The sequence below is a fragment of the Platalea leucorodia genome (genome assembly GCF_965183815.1).
Source record: "Platalea leucorodia genome assembly, chromosome: 6".
Classification (NCBI taxonomy): domain Eukaryota; kingdom Metazoa; phylum Chordata; class Aves; order Pelecaniformes; family Threskiornithidae; genus Platalea; species Platalea leucorodia.
In genome coordinates, this window is record NC_138828.1 from 60,340,665 (window position 1) to 60,356,994 (window position 16,330).

The 16,330-nt window shown below is 40.5% G+C and overlaps 1 protein-coding gene across 3 annotated transcripts in view; it reads left to right on the top strand.

The window, feature by feature from the left end:
* Nucleotides 1-16,330, top strand: part of APBB2 (amyloid beta precursor protein binding family B member 2) — a gene marked incomplete at its 5' end in the record, with an annotated part of 116,996 nt that overhangs the window by 64,909 nt on the left and 35,757 nt on the right. For all 3 annotated transcript variants that reach the window (XM_082315230.1, XM_082315232.1, XM_082315231.1), the window contains 2 exons: nt 4,578-4,724; nt 9,210-9,337. In XM_082315230.1, coding sequence (XP_082171356.1) covers nt 4,578-4,724; nt 9,210-9,337 — 275 coding nt within the window. The remainder of the gene's footprint in view (nt 1-4,577; nt 4,725-9,209; nt 9,338-16,330) is intronic.

A 16,330-nucleotide genomic window follows, 5' to 3' on the forward strand; every position in this document is an offset into this window, starting at 1 on the left:
TCTTTGCCATCTCTTGGAAAGAGTCTGGGAACAGTAGATTCAAGCAGGTAGGAAAATCATGTTTCACTTCTCTTTCATATCTCATTCAGGTGTGGTTATTTAAATCATCCTTTTTAGAGTTTTGATTTTTAAGATAAAGCAGAGGGTCTGACCAGGCACAAAAAACCTAAGATTTTATTTTGTAAGTTAATACTAATAATGTATAACATGATACAAGCGTTATTTGTTTACTGTCCAAGGGAGAAAAGAAATGAGGTAGACTACTGTAAGCCAAAAGTTGGCATCTGGGTTACTTTGAAATTATGATTTGCCAATAACTATGATTTGCCAGTAATTATGTGTGAGCTTTGAGCAGAGGTACTTAACCAACTGGCATTACCAGGACTGTCTGTTTTACTGAGCTCATAGGCTCTTAAGTCAAGGAGAGCTGCACTCAGTGGTTTTCAGCTTGACTTGTTTTGACTCTAGATACTACTTGCAGGAGAAAAGAGGGTGCATTAGCAAAGCTCTTTCAGGTCAAAGGAAGCACTTTGTCACTTGGCTAGTAAGTACCATTGGTGGGAGCCAGGGTAACCAAGATGCTGGATTAGCGTGCTACGTAACTAAGCAATTCTGCTGTCATGGCTAGCTCAGCTAGCCCTGGTTTAAGAATTGGGTCATACCTGATTGGAGACAGTAGGTGGTTTGTTTCTGCTAGGTTTTGTGTTTGTTTGACCCCACCAAAAATAAAGCATGAAGTGGATCCTTTATGAGAGAGATCTACAGTTGCTTGCAATACACAGAGAGAGGGGGATGCATGCATGTGTGCACACACTTCCACCACGCCCCCCTGGTGTGTGTATATATACTTTTGTTATCTATTATACTGATGATAAACGAACCATGGTACGTATCACATGTTTTTCCGAGTCCTCATGTTTTCTAGTGCTGAAATCTGCGTAAAGGTCTGCCATCACTTCTGAGTCATGCCAGCATGTGTATTCAGTTAGAGCCAACCAAGAAGAAGAAGGTTTTTGGTCTTTAAGTGTATTTTGAGCAAAAGAATGTTTCTTGTATGTGTATCCTTAGGTACCTAGGCATTGTGTTGCTTTGTGGGTGGGGTGTTAAGGCTTTCTGGGTTTAATTGAGAGGTTTTTTGTTTGTAATGAGTCTTTGGGAAATACGTTTGTTTTGATGAAGCTGTTCTGAAGCATTTTATTTGGGTTATGGTAAGGACTTGTGTAAATCACACAAACAAAAACTTGCCAGGTGCCAGAAGCCAACTGGGTTTCTCACGGCTTGGAAGCACGGAGAGGGACTGGAAGCAGAGAAGGAAGCCAAGCCCTTCACACAGAGGGGAATACGCAGGATGGACAAGTATCCCATTCAGCTCGCCCTACTGTCATGACAGTGGGCTGGGAAGGGAAAGAAATACAGTGGATGCCACCACGGGAGAATTTTAAACATAGTATAAAAATGACCAGGAAAGAAATACCAAAACAGTTCACCATCTTTACTAATAAGAGATTTACCTGCTGTCAACTTGAACTGATTGTCTTTCACCAGTTTTTTTTGCCTTCTTAAGGTATACTCAGTTCAGTGCAAGGACTATATTTATCTTTGTGTTTGGAAAGCAGCTAACAAATTGCAGATGTGGTTGAAAGATGAAGAATAATGAGGAAACAATATGCTTAGCGTATACATTTAGTTCTTCACCTCTCAGGATGATTTAGAAAATGTTTCTCTCTCCTAGTATTCTGTTACTCAATTTAATATTGAAATACTTGTAAAAAACCCCTTTCTTCTGGCACAGTAAAAATCTGTATTTTAAAAGCTTGCAGAGATAAATATTTAATACCCCAATGGGCATCGCAGCACTTCCGGCAAGATTCATGAGCATCTGATGTGCCAAAAACAAGTCTGTAATCTTGAGATTAGATGACCTTAATAATTGCTAAAAAATGGATATTTTAGTATCTCGTGTAGCCCTGAAGTGAAGAGCACCCCTGAGTGGTGCCTCCTCCCTTGTTTCCTCCTTCACCTTCTCTTTCATCTCCCTTTAAAATCTGAAAGCCCGCACTTTTGTGGGTTTCCAGCAGAGCTGGGTCAGGAAGCACAGGAGCATAGGAGAATTTGCATATTGGTTTCCTTGTTTTGCAAAGCAAAATAATAATAATTAAAAAAAAAATACAGCCACAAAAAATCTGGAGGCGCAGGAGGTTTTAATTGTTTTACCCATACTCACTAAAGGGTTTCACACAATTTGCAGAGTGTATTTGCTGTCTGATACCTTGGATGAGATGCATCATTAGTGACTCGTCAGAGTAGGTACAAGAGGCAGGCTCATAGGCCGGGTTTTCTGCATGGCAAAGGAGGCTGGAGGAGTGCATTGTGCAAGCTGAAAGAAGGCTGAAGGAGGAGAGGAGTTTTAAAGGAGGAGAGAAGTTTTAAAGGGAAGGAAGGAGAAACTTGTTAATCTTTTTACCCACTAGTGAATTTTATTCCTCCCTTAGTTTGCCAAAGTTGACATATTATGCATATTTAAAATACCTTGGTGTTTTGGGGTCTTTTTTTGAGGACGGTGCTTCCCAAATGGCACACCAGTGATGGTGCGTGAGCTTGATCTACTCATTGACTTCACAGCGGTTTTTAGAAGTTGGCAAATGAATATTCAGTGTCTGCTTTTGAATTCTGAAGCTGATTTATTTACTGCATCTCAAGAAGAGGGATTAATTGGTAGCTCCAGCGTGGACCTGCTGTTGCTGCTCCTGGGCTGCGTGCCTGTGTGGGCAATGTCTCGTTGGAGGCAGCGCAGCTCCCAGCGGACACCAGTGCCAGCATCCTTCGAGCAGCTCCCAGGATCATTGCCTGCCTTCCTGAGACCCGCAGGATGCTGCTGACAGCAAAGAAAGCTCTGTGGCACAGGGAGGCAGTGCTGGACAATGAGTGTTGGTCTTTGCAAGGTTAAAATTGTGCTGAGTACCTAACAGGGAACTGGATTGACTGAAACAACTGCAAGTCAGCTCACCAGAACAACATAGCATTTCAGGACAGCATAACATTGCAGAAGAAACATATGAATAACCCTGAAGCAAGCAGGGTACCAAGGACTGAGTACTAATTGATGTCAATGCTTGATCCGTCTTGGTAAGGGGAGGCTCAGGGTGAAAGAATAGAGATGTTATACGATGGCAGATTTTCAGTTATTAATTGTAAATTGTCTCACTTCTACTTTTGGAACTTGTGCCTGCTGAATCCTGCACCTCTGTAGGAGGCACCATGGTTAGCAAAGAGGATTTGGGTGTAAGAAGTGAGTGCAACTTCGTGTCAGTGCTGGTGCACTGTCTAATCACTGACTCAAGCCAAGTGTTTCTTCATATTACGCAGGGAAACCCAAGCTCAGAGATGGGATGGCATTTGATTTGGCAGTGTTTGGTGGCAGTGTCTGTTGCCGTATTAAATACGTAGAAGACAGCAGGAATTTGGTATGTGGTTGTTAAGGAACTATTATTGCTGAACCTTTAGGGACAATCATAAATGTTGGTGTGCCTATTAAGGAGGAACACCAGTAAGTCTGTTGTGTGTCTGTTGCTGGCGGTGCATTGCCATTTGAGAATGAGATATACCCATGATGTTCTCTGGAGGAAATATTGATGTCGTGGACAAACTCCCATTGACTTAGTGTGAGGTCTGTATTTCACCCATCGTAAAGCCTGAGAGCAAATGCACGGTGTTTTTTCAGAATTAAATTTTTTTATTCCCTACTCTGGTAGATGTAGGGCAGAGATGGTGCCATTCAATTTCTCCCATTTTGTTTTGTTTGCAAAAAGCACCATATGTGCAAAGTAATGTCGCCTTGGCTTGTTCTGCCAACTGAGTGCTCTGGTTGGGTAAACATCCTTCTGCTAAAAAACTGTATAATTAGATTGTTTTATTTTAAAGGTCATTTTTTATTTCTTCTAGAAAAAAAGCCTGCTTTCCTCTTATGATAGCTTATGTTTTTGTTAGTGCTTTGAATTTGTTATTGTTAGCTACCTTAGTTATACTTACTGTATAAATGATTGCTGTAATACACAAAAAAAAAATTAATTTTCTGGTTAAAAGCCAGGCAGTGAGATATACCATGAGTGTGAATCTCACAACAGATGTAATCCAATAGTATTTTCTTTCTTTTCAATTAGAGCTCTAGATACTAGCTAAAATTTCAGTTCTATTGTACCTGTAGTTGTGCTTTTTCCTTTATTTCTCTGGTTTTGTGTGTCCTACTATTTACTGCTCCCTTGTTTCCTCCTTTATATTAGCAAAAGTATTTTATTGTAAAGCATTACTGTTACCTCCACAGCTACCTTTCCTGGCAAGTCACGTATTCTTTTTTGTTCCTTCGAATGTTTTCAATTCGCCATTCTCAAATTATATTTTAATTTATTTATCTTTGAGCATAAGGTCATCTACAAGGCCTTGATCTTGTTCTCCTCCTAGCCGTGGATCTTTAACCTTAACTGACTTGTTTCTGCTGCATGGCAAGATTTGCATATCTGGATACAGCAGCATGTTGTGTGCTCCGATTCATGTTCAGATATTTTCTGGTTTCTTTTTAGTGCTTTGCTGTGCGATCTCTGGGCTGGGTAGAAATGGCAGAAGAAGATCTGGCTCCTGGAAAAAGCAGTGTTGCTGTGAACAATTGCATCAGACAACTCTCTTACTGTAAAAACGACATCAGAGACACTGTTGGCATTTGGGGAGAGGTAAGAACAGAGTGAACTTCTCCTCCTCTTGGAACATCCCTGTTGTGTCATAAAACATCTTGAAAGAACAACTCTGTAAGCAAATATGTCCATGCTCTGTGTTTGAGATTTCCCTATCCCACCTGGCACTGCCAAAAAATATAAAAGAGTTCAAGGAAAGTGTTGACATTTTTGATCCAAACTGCTCAGGACAGCAGATGCCACAAAGATCTCACCTTCGTGTTTACATCTGTGCTAGTACACACCTGTGCAATAGCAGTGTTGGGGACACGCAAGCCAAACTGTTGAGATCAGTGCAAGTCTCTCTCCTAACCAGAGGTTTAAGAGTGGTGCTTTGGAACAGCATTTTCACAGATTTCCCAGTGACAAAAAGGCTTTAAGGAAACCCAGACTGGTGTGACTCGTGCTTCTGAAATGTATAAGATTGAGACTGATGGACAGATGGCTTATTTTAAGATAATTATTTTATCAGTGTTTCAGAAGGAAATTAATTTTATGTCATCAGTCTGTCTGTTGGTTCCTTTCCAATAACTCTTGAATCTGTTCACCAGTGTTATCCAGTTTTGAAGGATGCCAGATTCCCACACACTGAGGGAAAAACAGAGCGTCCAGCTCTCCTCTGTCTTGGTTTGCTGATGGGTCAGTACACCTTCATCAACTGAGCCATGCAAGCTCTGTGCTTCTTTCTGAATTGGCAGCAAAGGCAGCATAATGCTGTGGGAGCTCAGGGGGGAACATGAAGGAAGACAGAGGCATTGTGGTTTGGAAAAGAGGTGTGCTGGGGACAGATAAGGAGTGAAAGTTGTGGAGGGATCAGTAAGTGAAACAACAAGAAAGGAAAAGGCGGGGTTATAGTGGTGGGACCTATGGAGGATGTAGGAGACAAACCCATAGAAAAACATCTTAGTTATTTGATTGTTCATGGAACAAACTTCAGCCAAATCTCATTCTCTACCTCTCTCCTGACATGTTTTCAGGAGGGCTACACTAACGTGGATCTACTACACAAGATCTGAATGCAAAAGTGATGCAAGAGTGAATGCTGTAAGCGTCATTTGTGTGATCTAAGAGAAATGGCACTGCCAAACAGAAGAGGAATTAAAAGACACACTTGTCTATTTCAGTAAAAATTGTAGGAAAAATATCCTTCCGTCTCCCCAGTTATTGTTACAGTCTAAGGCTTGAGTCCGGTGTCCTGGCTATGACCACAACAACGCAGAGGCTCTTCAGAGGAGCAACTGGGAGAAAGTGCCTGTTTAAAAACAGAAGTGATGTTTCAAGGGACACATTTAGAGTGCCCTATCTGTTTAAAGTAATTTCAGAAGGTTTTTTCTATATAAGAAATGTATATTGTACATATAAATGAACAAGATAACATTGGTCTCCCTTTTTCTTACTTCTGGGAACAGTTTTATTGAGTTAATATAGCTAGGCAAGCAATTAAGAGATGTGTCAGTCATGGACTTTGGACTTACTACTGACCCTGGGAGGGAAAAAATCCCACTCTCTTTACACGTGTGTAATCCCATCCATTTTTCAGATGACAGAACTTTGATCAACTTGAAATATACAGTTTACTTTGAAATTGTGTGCTTTATTAAGAGTTGATGTTCACAGGTTTCCGTATTTCTCTCTGTCAATCCCATTGTTCTTTGTTGGAAACCCTTGCAAGTTTTCAAGCCAAACCGGTGAAAAGTTTTGGTCCTCTTGAATGGAAGTTTTAATTAAGAATGCTATTCATAAAAAAATAAGAAAAAAAAATTCAGCCTGACAAGACAAGAGAGACACTGTGCTTGAATAGGTGGCCCCTGATATAAATTGTCTTCTTGATTTTAAACGAAATCATTACAGCCACGTTTTTCTGCTGGCAATGTAATGCTTCAAGAGTGATTGGAAGAGGCACGTTTTAGAGAGGAATCTGAAAAAAGTGTGCTCGTCACTGACATATCAGATGGAGCACATACAGCAGAAATCTACTATGAAGCTAGAACTGATGACTGCAGATAGAGGTTTTAAGATTGCCTAAAGATTTATTTTAGCTAGAATGTAATGAAAGTGAAATTGGGACTAGGACCATCCACAAGTTTTCATGATTTAAAAACACAAAACAAAACACAAAAAACCCCACAGCCTGGGTAAAATCCTGACCCTGCAGAAGCTTTGTCACTGGCTTTAATATGGGATTTCATGCCCTCCACTCCCCTCCAAAAGAAATTCCCTGTAAATTTCTAACTTTCAGGGTTCTGTAAAATCTAAGAAGAAAACCAGAACTGATCTGTTTGTGTTGCTACTTTGCCATGCATTGTATTCCTGTACATGACAAAATAATTTACATGAAAAAGATACATTGTTGCCATTGGCCTGTATAGCACAGTATATAACACTTCCCTGAAAGACAGCAGGGGTTGAGTCTTCCTCTCCTTCATTCGCTCTCCCTGCGTGGCTCTTCCTACGAGAGCCTTCCTCATCTTGGACCGTCAGGCCTCTGCAGCTCTTCAGCAGTCTGAGACATCGAGGCCTATGTTCAAGCTCCCAGTCTGTCTAAATTATTTCTCCTTGCCCTCTGCAGTGTTTTCATCTCTGAAATAGCTTTTGTATAATAAGGCAACAAGACTTAGCAAAATATATTGCTTCTGGCTGCGGCCAAGCTATCCCTTGAGCATTGCAAGGATAATTTTCTATGACTTATGTTGCTTATCTGCCCATTCTCCAATCTTTTCCAGCTAATTTGGATACAGTTTTTTTTACTACCCTAATCTCAGTGTATTTTGCACGACGAACAGATTTTACCTTCTTGTAATAATTTCCTTCTGGAATAAATATATAAGTAGAAAATGGGTCCAAAAAGCAATCTTTGTGACACTCGGTAACATTCTTCACACAATCTGTTTACTGCTTCTGACCTCCAAGCAAATTTCTCACCCTTTTTCTTTGTGATGACTCTGTTTTCTGTTTGGTTTCCTTCATCATCCTCGTCTACCTGGTGCCATCCTGGCTTCTGTGTTTTCACAGAACATTTCCCACGTTTGTTTTTCTGCATGCCACAAGCAGTTCAATGCTGCTGATTTGCTCCACTTACATGCATGGTTATCACAGCTACATCTGTTTCTGCTTCTCTAGGAGCAGCCTATATATCCAGCCTTGCATCTTGGCCACAGCTGTACTTTTTCCAGCAGGCAAAATGTGCTTGTGTTGGCATCACATATACCAGCCCGTGTCCCCTTCCTCTCCCACACCCCTCACCCCTCTCAGCGCTTGTGCTGCCTGCTCTGTGTCACAGCTCCCCTTTGAATCCCTGTTAGGAGATCTGGGGGTGGGAGAGGTTGTTGGCAGTGCCTGCCCTTTGCTGCCTAGCCTGGAAACCCTGGAAGCAGGCCCTCCCAGGGTGACATGAATGTGTGTCTTACACAGATGCAAAGTTAGACGTCATTAAGACCTGAGCCACTGTAACCAAGTGGGAAGAGGGTTTCTGTGTCACTGAGGTGAAGAAAAAGGTCATTTTTGAAATATTTGTCAGCAGGAAGTCAGACCCTTTCCATTCTTTCTGTCCATTTATAGATTCTGGCACAATAGAAGGGAAACAAATTACTCTGTATTTAGCTGATAGCTCCCACCTTCTTCTTCTTGTTATCAGCAGGAGCTTGTCTTACCTCTCAGCAATAGTTTCATCATTTGGAATTCCCGTGGGATCTCGCGGTCTGCAGAGTAGGTGTACAGCCTCTGAGAAGAGAGCTATTAGATGTGGTAGAAAAGGCAGCAGACCTTTTGCAAATGCTAGCCATAGGAGGAAGATTAGCATTTGTGAATTAGCATCAAAAGGAAAATTGCATCTAAATTTGTTTCCTCTAAGGGGAAAAGCATTCTCCTTGTTCTTACATGCCAGAAGAACTAGGGAGAAATCCTGGCTCCAGGATTCTGCAGTCACCAGCAGAATTCACGTTCATGTCTTAATGTTAGGTTTTCCCCTTTAATTAATCTTTCTTCAAAGAGTATCCTATAAATCCTTTGACATGTACAAATTGCTGTCTGTTCCCATGACCCATTGGTTAAAGTTTATGGAAACAAAGCACATTGTTTGAAGGAAGAAACTCTGCCTTAAGAGTACAGGTTTTGATGTAAGCTTTTACTATTACGACAGTTCTTGACTTCTCATATATTTGAAAGAATTTACTGGAGAAAGGATAAACACATAATTTGTTGAATAACTCAGTAGCTGGGGGTTGAATGAGTCAAACAGTTGCATTTAAAAGACATCAAAGCTTTTTGTGATTGGGATTGTTTAAAAATATAGTAGTAGCAAGATACTGTCTTAGATCTTTTTCACACCAGAAGTAAGCGAGCTTGTTTTCAATTGCTCTTGGAACAAACTGAAACTTTGAGTAAATTAAGAGGATGCACGTCTAAACAGCATAGGCATAACACCTTGATCCCAGTCGGTTTGAGAGGGGGATGTACTGTGTAACTGTACTTTGTCTGGAGTTGCAGGGCAAAGACATGTACCTTATACTGGAAAATGACATGCTGAACCTGATTGACCCCATGGACCGCACAGTTCTTCATTCGCAGCCCATTGTGAGCATCAGAGTCTGGGGAGTGGGTCGTGACAACGGCCGGTGAGTCTTCGCTCTCCTTATCCCTCTTGACTTGGTGCTATTTCTGTCTGCTGATACAGAGTACATATACACTGGGAGCAAGTTAGGTATCAAACCTATTCATTTGATTGAGTAATTGTGTCCCAGGGGCTATGGCAGGATGGGTAAATTCTTTTTCTTGCTGGTGTTACTTTTAAAAATCTCTGCTTTTCATAGTTTATCACTTATATGCTGTTTTGCTAAACCTGTTTTCAGCAAACCTTTCAGATGATTTCAGCCAGGTGCATAAAACTGCACACGCAACATTATTTTGTTTCAAATATATATATATACTTTTTTTATATAAAACCATGTTTTCAAATATGTCCCATAGTATGTTTCTCCTGGCTATGTGGAAGCATGTCTGCCTGCTGGTCCAAGTTAAATGCACTGTTTACACTCTGACTGTATGCATTTGTTTCCATTTTCTTGAGATATTTGATTTGATGGAGAAAAAAACTTGGATTGAGGGAAAAATAATGGGTTTTAAGCCATTACTATTACTTAAAGATCTTGATGCAAGAAAATTCCTAACGGTGTTGCAGAAAACTAAGGTTTGTCCCTGAAACCTGCCTGCTGCGAGCTGAAGTTCTTCCTTGCTGTAGGGAGCAACAAGTGCGTGCCAGAGGCAGTCTTTCCTTAGCTTTCCTTCCTCACTGTTCGTCTTTTGGTAGCATCCTTCTTTGTCAGGTAACATAGCTGTGGGAATAGGATTGTGAAGGTCACTTATTTAGAGCGGGACAGCGAGCTGTTTCCCCATCCCATTGAGCATTTTGATCTGTCAAAAACGTTTTCATTCACATTGAGTAATTCCAGAATTTTCTGGCAGTACCCATCCTGACACAGGGGTAGTAAGGATTGAATCACACTAGAGAACTGCTTTTTGTGTCCGTGTTCGATTATTGAGATATTTGCTATAGTAGGGGTGGAGGTCTTTTTGTCTCTGACTTTTGACAAGAAATGTTATTTTGGACCTGAAAAATCTTTCCCAGTAAAAGATTTTGTGAAACTTCTTTAATCCCCCCCCAAAGTTTCTGATTATCTCTGGCTAAATTTCCAAAAGGAAAGGTGATAAGTGTTTCTGTGGTCCAATGCCATCTTTCTAAATTTTTTACTTCTATAAATGACTGATGTTTGGGGTTTTTTTACTATTTTTCACTCCCATTGGTGCAGACTTTTGAGAGATCTAGAATGGGCAAATCCAGTTTGAAATGGTGGGAAGGAAAGAGGTTTTAATTTCTTATGAATAAACCATTACAGTGTTTTGTTTGCCTGAGAAAATGAGTGCATTGCACATTTCCCTTCAAGTCAGATATTGTAGTAGCTTGCTTTGGTCGGGAAATAAATAGAGCATCTTCAGGGGCACCTAAATGTGATGCAGCTTTACAGAGTAAAGGAAGCCAGTTTTCCTTTTCATTAATTTTTTGAAGCATTTACAGTTCTTTTTTCAAATATTTACATTTCTTTGGAAAATAAAATCATTCCATTATGTTGTTTATAAAATAAGATAATGAGTCACATTTCTCTAGACTGGATACATACTTCTCCTGAAGACAGAACTGGTCATGGAAACGTGGACGTTGAAAGGGGACATTTAAGAGAAATGCGGCTTTTGCAATCATGTGGCACCAAGAATGTCATAAGCTTTTGGTGAAACCTATCCAGGGATGCGAGGCAATAGCAAAGCCTCCTAGATGAATATAAGCCCCATCAGGAGGACAGGAGTTGGTGGGAAAGGTTGTGTGTGTGCAGGTCATTCTGTCTGTTCTGACCTGCCATGGTGTCCCACACCATTGACCAAAAGCTATGTACAAGGCACAGGAAACAGCATCTCTGATCCCATTCCTGCCCAGTTTTGTGCCCTTTCTGGGGACCAAAGATGAATTCCGGTTCTCTTGAGACTTCTGTAGAAACTCATGTCTCTGGTAAGAAAAATATCGTAGTTACAGAGTATGTGGGTGAACTACACATCAAAGTTTAAAAACAAAACAAAACAAACCCAGTGGTCTCCCTCTTGATCATAAAAGGTACAAGCTTCCTCTACTCTTGGCCTGAAAAGAGATTTTTATTTGTGACATTGACAATACAGAGAACCTAGTAGCGCAAATAAACTAATCTTCTTTGCATGTTTCTGCTATCAGAAGAGAGAATTGGCCTTTCTGTGTTGAAACTGAACATTTCTTGTTTCTAGAGAACATGACTTTTCTTGATTGGTTGCTGTAAAGAACAGCAAGAAATAATGTATTGAAGGTTTAATATAAAAACACACAATCAAACACAGCCTTAATATTTCATTTGCTGGCACAGTAATGTTCTTAACCACTCTTAATGGAATGTGGTTTTTTTCATCATAAGAAGTTTGATTTCAGAGCTTTCCTATTCTTAGCCCCTCATAAGAATTTTAATAGATGCTTCTACAGAAATCTTGTCCCCAGTATGGCTTTCAGGACTGGAGCCCATTCTTTTTGAAATGTAATTTGTTTAGTTACCCATTAAAAAAAAAAAAGATTGTAGGTAAAACAGTGTAGCCATTATTTGTAAGTAAAGTCAAACAGCATGTGATGTTAAATAGCAGGTAGAAGATCCAAAAGACAAGCAGAAAGAACACACTTATGACTGAGTAGCCAGCTGTACAATGTGTTTTGACCGTAGAGAGGTTCAGCATAGGAAACATGCTTTAAGGGTAGTATAAATGATGTAGAATTTGCTGAAGAAGCACCAAAACACAAGAAAAAAGCATTTGGTGACAAGAGAACCTGAGCTGAGAAAACCGTATTGTTGAGCTGGAAATTGCACTGTATATCTTTTCATGTATACATTCGAATGCAGTCCTTGGGCTTATCCTGGTAAAATTACCTATTGGTCCTGAGGTGAGAAACACCAGGGACATTCACTGATAGCAAAAGCAGGTTTCTGTGATTATGAGTTTGCCTTCATCAGAGAAAAGTGAGGGGAACGCATTGCTGCTTTGGTGGATTAATTGTCCAGGAAGGTGATGAAATCCCAGTTTCTGGGATGAAGCTCTTCCAGTTGTTGTTGCACATGAATGTTGTTAATTAGCTACATCTTCTGGTCCAAGAGGCTGTATAATAAAATACATTGGATTTATTGTGAAAGGCAGTGTTTAAATTTTAAAATATTGTAGAAATGTATATTTTCGTCTATTTTGAGCTATTTGAACCCCATAACAAGCTGCAGAGCGTCCTTTTTAACTGTATTTTGCTTGTAGTAATTTATTTGGGTAGATGTTGCTTTGGAAGATGAAAAGGTTTTTTAGTGACACCTGACCAGATGATTTTCTAAGCTATGCCGTAATGAAAGATTGATGAAATACAGAGATCTGCTGATGAAAGTTTAATCTGAGGATGTGTCTGCCAACTCACCTCAGGCAGAAATGTCTTCCAGGAAGCTGTAATCACTCTCTCCATACATTACGCTATTATCTTGACCTCTAGAGTTACTTTATTTAAAACAGTTCTGTGATAAGCAGAGGCTTCATCGTTTTGTTGACTTAGGCTGTGTGGTAATTTCGTGTTTCGAAAGGTAGCATCCCTTGTTTTCAATTAATCAGTCAGTAAAATATGTTTGACCTTAAGAAAGGCCAGAGTGCCTTGGTGAAATCGTGAACAAAAGCAGGTTCCCACAAAAGAAGCTGGTGGTTATGTACGTATGTATGTGTATATACATGTGTAGACTCCGAGCACCTATGTTTGATACGTATATATGGGCATTAAAGGAAAATAAACGTACTGTATTTGTCCATCCTTTCGGCAGACTGTTTCTTAGATGATGTCATGGGGTTTTTTAACAGTAAAAGCCACTGTACTCTGCACAGTCTTCCTCTCCTGCTGTACTGAAACCAGAGCCATGATGATTTGTTTAATATTATTTGTTAATAAGAAAAGTCCTCATACTTGCTTAAATAGTTTGATTTCAAGATCAGTAAGGTCACTGTCACATGGAGGATTTGTGGTATCACAAGTACACAGTGAGTAATTGTCAGTGCTATGTTTGCCTCTTAACAAGCAGCCCATGGCATGTTTTTTTTCCGGGCTTTAAAAGCATGTTGGAAAATACCAGCCTACTGAAGCTATGAAAGGGTTGTTCTTTTCACTTGCAAGCTGCAGGACTGTACATGAATCATTCCTCAGGTTGGGTTTTGTCTCCCCTTCTCAACTGCTGGTGCATGCCCTTTGCTTTCTGAGCAGCTCACTAACAAGGAAGAGAGAAAAGGTAATGGCCCATCAATTTTGTAAAAGAGTTTCCGTTAGCACATTTACCTGAATCCTCCTTTATCTTCATTGCTCTTCCACCAATCCAAAGCCCGCCTCAACCTCTGTGGAACTTTATTACCTTAAAAGATCACAGTTCCTTCTGTCATGGTGTTTCCATACAACAGCAGTATATTCCAGCGGAAAAATTCAGCCGTTAGCTGGCCAGGAGGGCTGCGGGTGGGTTCAGGAGACGGCTTTGATGCAAATGGGACTGAATACGCAACCGTTTGCTGGATGGCATGGGCACCTGGCGTGTTGGACAAAACACGTAGCACATGTCTTTGCTCATCCGCTAGCTTGGTCATCACATAGCCCAGGTTTGTTTTCTCTGTATAGTTTGCGTGTTTCCCTGGCAGGCTGAGGAGGGAGCGTGGTTGCTCTTGCTTCTTAAGTGGTGGAGAGGCAGATTCTTTGGTATTGGGGTTTTCTGATCATGGGCGCTCTGACTAGACAGTGTGAAAGTATTGCGCTCCCTCCTCTGCCCTAATAATGCCCATTTTGGCAGGTGCTAGTGGTGGGGATCTCTTCATCTCTGTCGATGTCCATTGCCCTGCTTCTTTGAACTGCTGATGTTTTTCTGCTGCTTAGACATCAGGGAATAAAATGAGGCTGGGAATCAAAAAGGGGAGAAAGGCAGAGAGGAAGAGAGTAAGATGATACACGCACCAAAGATGAGACTCAAGCCGCCTCAAAAAGGGAGGGCAGAGAGCTAAATGGATAGACACCCCAAGTCCAATGGACATAATCCTGTAAGGCCAACAAAACAGAAATTCCCTGAGCTCTGTTATCTCAGGAGCTGTCAGGGCAAGAGCTGAGAAAACTGTTGGGGTGATATGAGTGAGAAAATGGGGCAAATTTGTGTAAAGATGAGGAGAAAATGGCCTAAAGTGATGGCTCAGATTCCTCAAAATATGGGGAATTAAAAATAGTATCCTATCTTGCTGTTTCAACAGCTAAATAAAAATGGCCTGGTTTCAGAGGTGTTTAACACCTGCACTCTCCACTGACTTCAATAGGATCTCCATATATTCAGTGTCTTTTGAAAATCAAATGCCTAAATACAGATTCAGGAACCTTTCTCTAGGCATGTGGAATTGGAAGTTTTCACTTGAGCAGCAGTGCTACAGCAGGTTAAATGTTTTATTTTTAGTTTTGAGTGCATCTCAAGCTAAGAAGGGTAGGGTAGGGATGTGTCTGAGCAAGAACTGGTTTGTTAGAGGACAGAAAATGGGTGAGTGAGGAATGTGGAAGCTGTGCTGCAGGTCGAGTGCCTGTGTCATGGGGTTGTGATCTGTATTTCCTAGCTGAGACTGCGTATTTACATATATTACCTGGCTTGAGCTCCAGTGCATGTCTGTCATATGAACATGAGATTTTAGGAGGGATACCTGACCTTAATTCAACAACTAAAAGCTAAGAGGAGAACAGACAATAACTACAGGCTTAGTGTGGTTGGGGTATCCTGTTGTATCTGTAATTTATTGTTTCCCCTTTCAGAAAATATTTTGTGTACAAGCAACACAACATCAGGCTTCAGTGATGCAGTGTGGCTTATAGCTGAGTTGTTCAGGGAGGTGTTTATGGTCTTCTGGGTTTGCCTTCCCTGCAAGGTGATGATTGAATGTGCTGTGAGATTGAGTCTTTCTCCGATTCTGTGAGAGAAGCTTATCAAGCTGTATGAGATAATGAATAATAAACTTTCTCTTCTGCATTAGAGAGATGTGGTCAAAAAAAGCAGAAAATAAAATAAATTAAAACTGAGGTGGTGTTTGCACCTGCTCTTCTGAAAAGATAACACCCTTCAAAGAGTGTGTAATTCCAGCTGAACTCCTCAAACTCAGAGACACTATTAATCAATATTGCCTGTTCCCCTTGGTCCCTGTAACCTTGGAATAAGGGCAAAACATACTGTGAGGAATCACGTAAATAGGGCATAGGTGAGGGATTACACTGGAGGAAAAGGATTTTACTGGCTTCTCTGCCCCCATTTGTAGCTGTTTTTTTAGAGTAATCTTTTGCTTTAGCCTTTTCCCTAAGCGAACTGCATCTGAATATCCTTTTCTGTATGTTTTGATAGCATTTCCCCCTCTCGCTAAGAAATAGTTTAGGTGATTATCTATACAAAACTTCCCATTTATATCCATAAGGCCTGACATTACTGTTTGCAAGCGCGGTGTGTTCTAGGAAGCGGTAATGAAACAGTACAGCTGTGAAAGGGGAAATCCAGTCAAGCTTACAGAATTAATGTATTTTCAAGGAAATATAGTTAAGTGGTTGCAAAAGGCTGTATGTGTGCATTCTTACTTTGATTAATGGAACTGGTTTATTTTAGTTTTGGAATTTAACATGAAAGACGTGGTAGACTGAAGATGCATTGAAATAAGCCCATATTAACTTGAAATAAGCACCCATAGTTTTGCACCAGTGGATGGTTTTTGTATCAGTAGTGGCTTCAACTATGTTAGGGCAACATCACTCTATCCTTTCTGCCTAATGCCACTGATGAGATGAAAAATTATTACATGTGATACTGAGGGATTTTCTGTTTTACAGATGAGTCTTGTGAGCGGCTCAGGTGCTTACGAACAATGGATTCACCCTTTGATAGCAGCTGAGAAAAAAAATATATGCTTAGGGAGAATTTTGGCCATGGAGCTATTTGGTAACCTTTGGGAATCTTAAATGCAGAAACAGCAGCTGA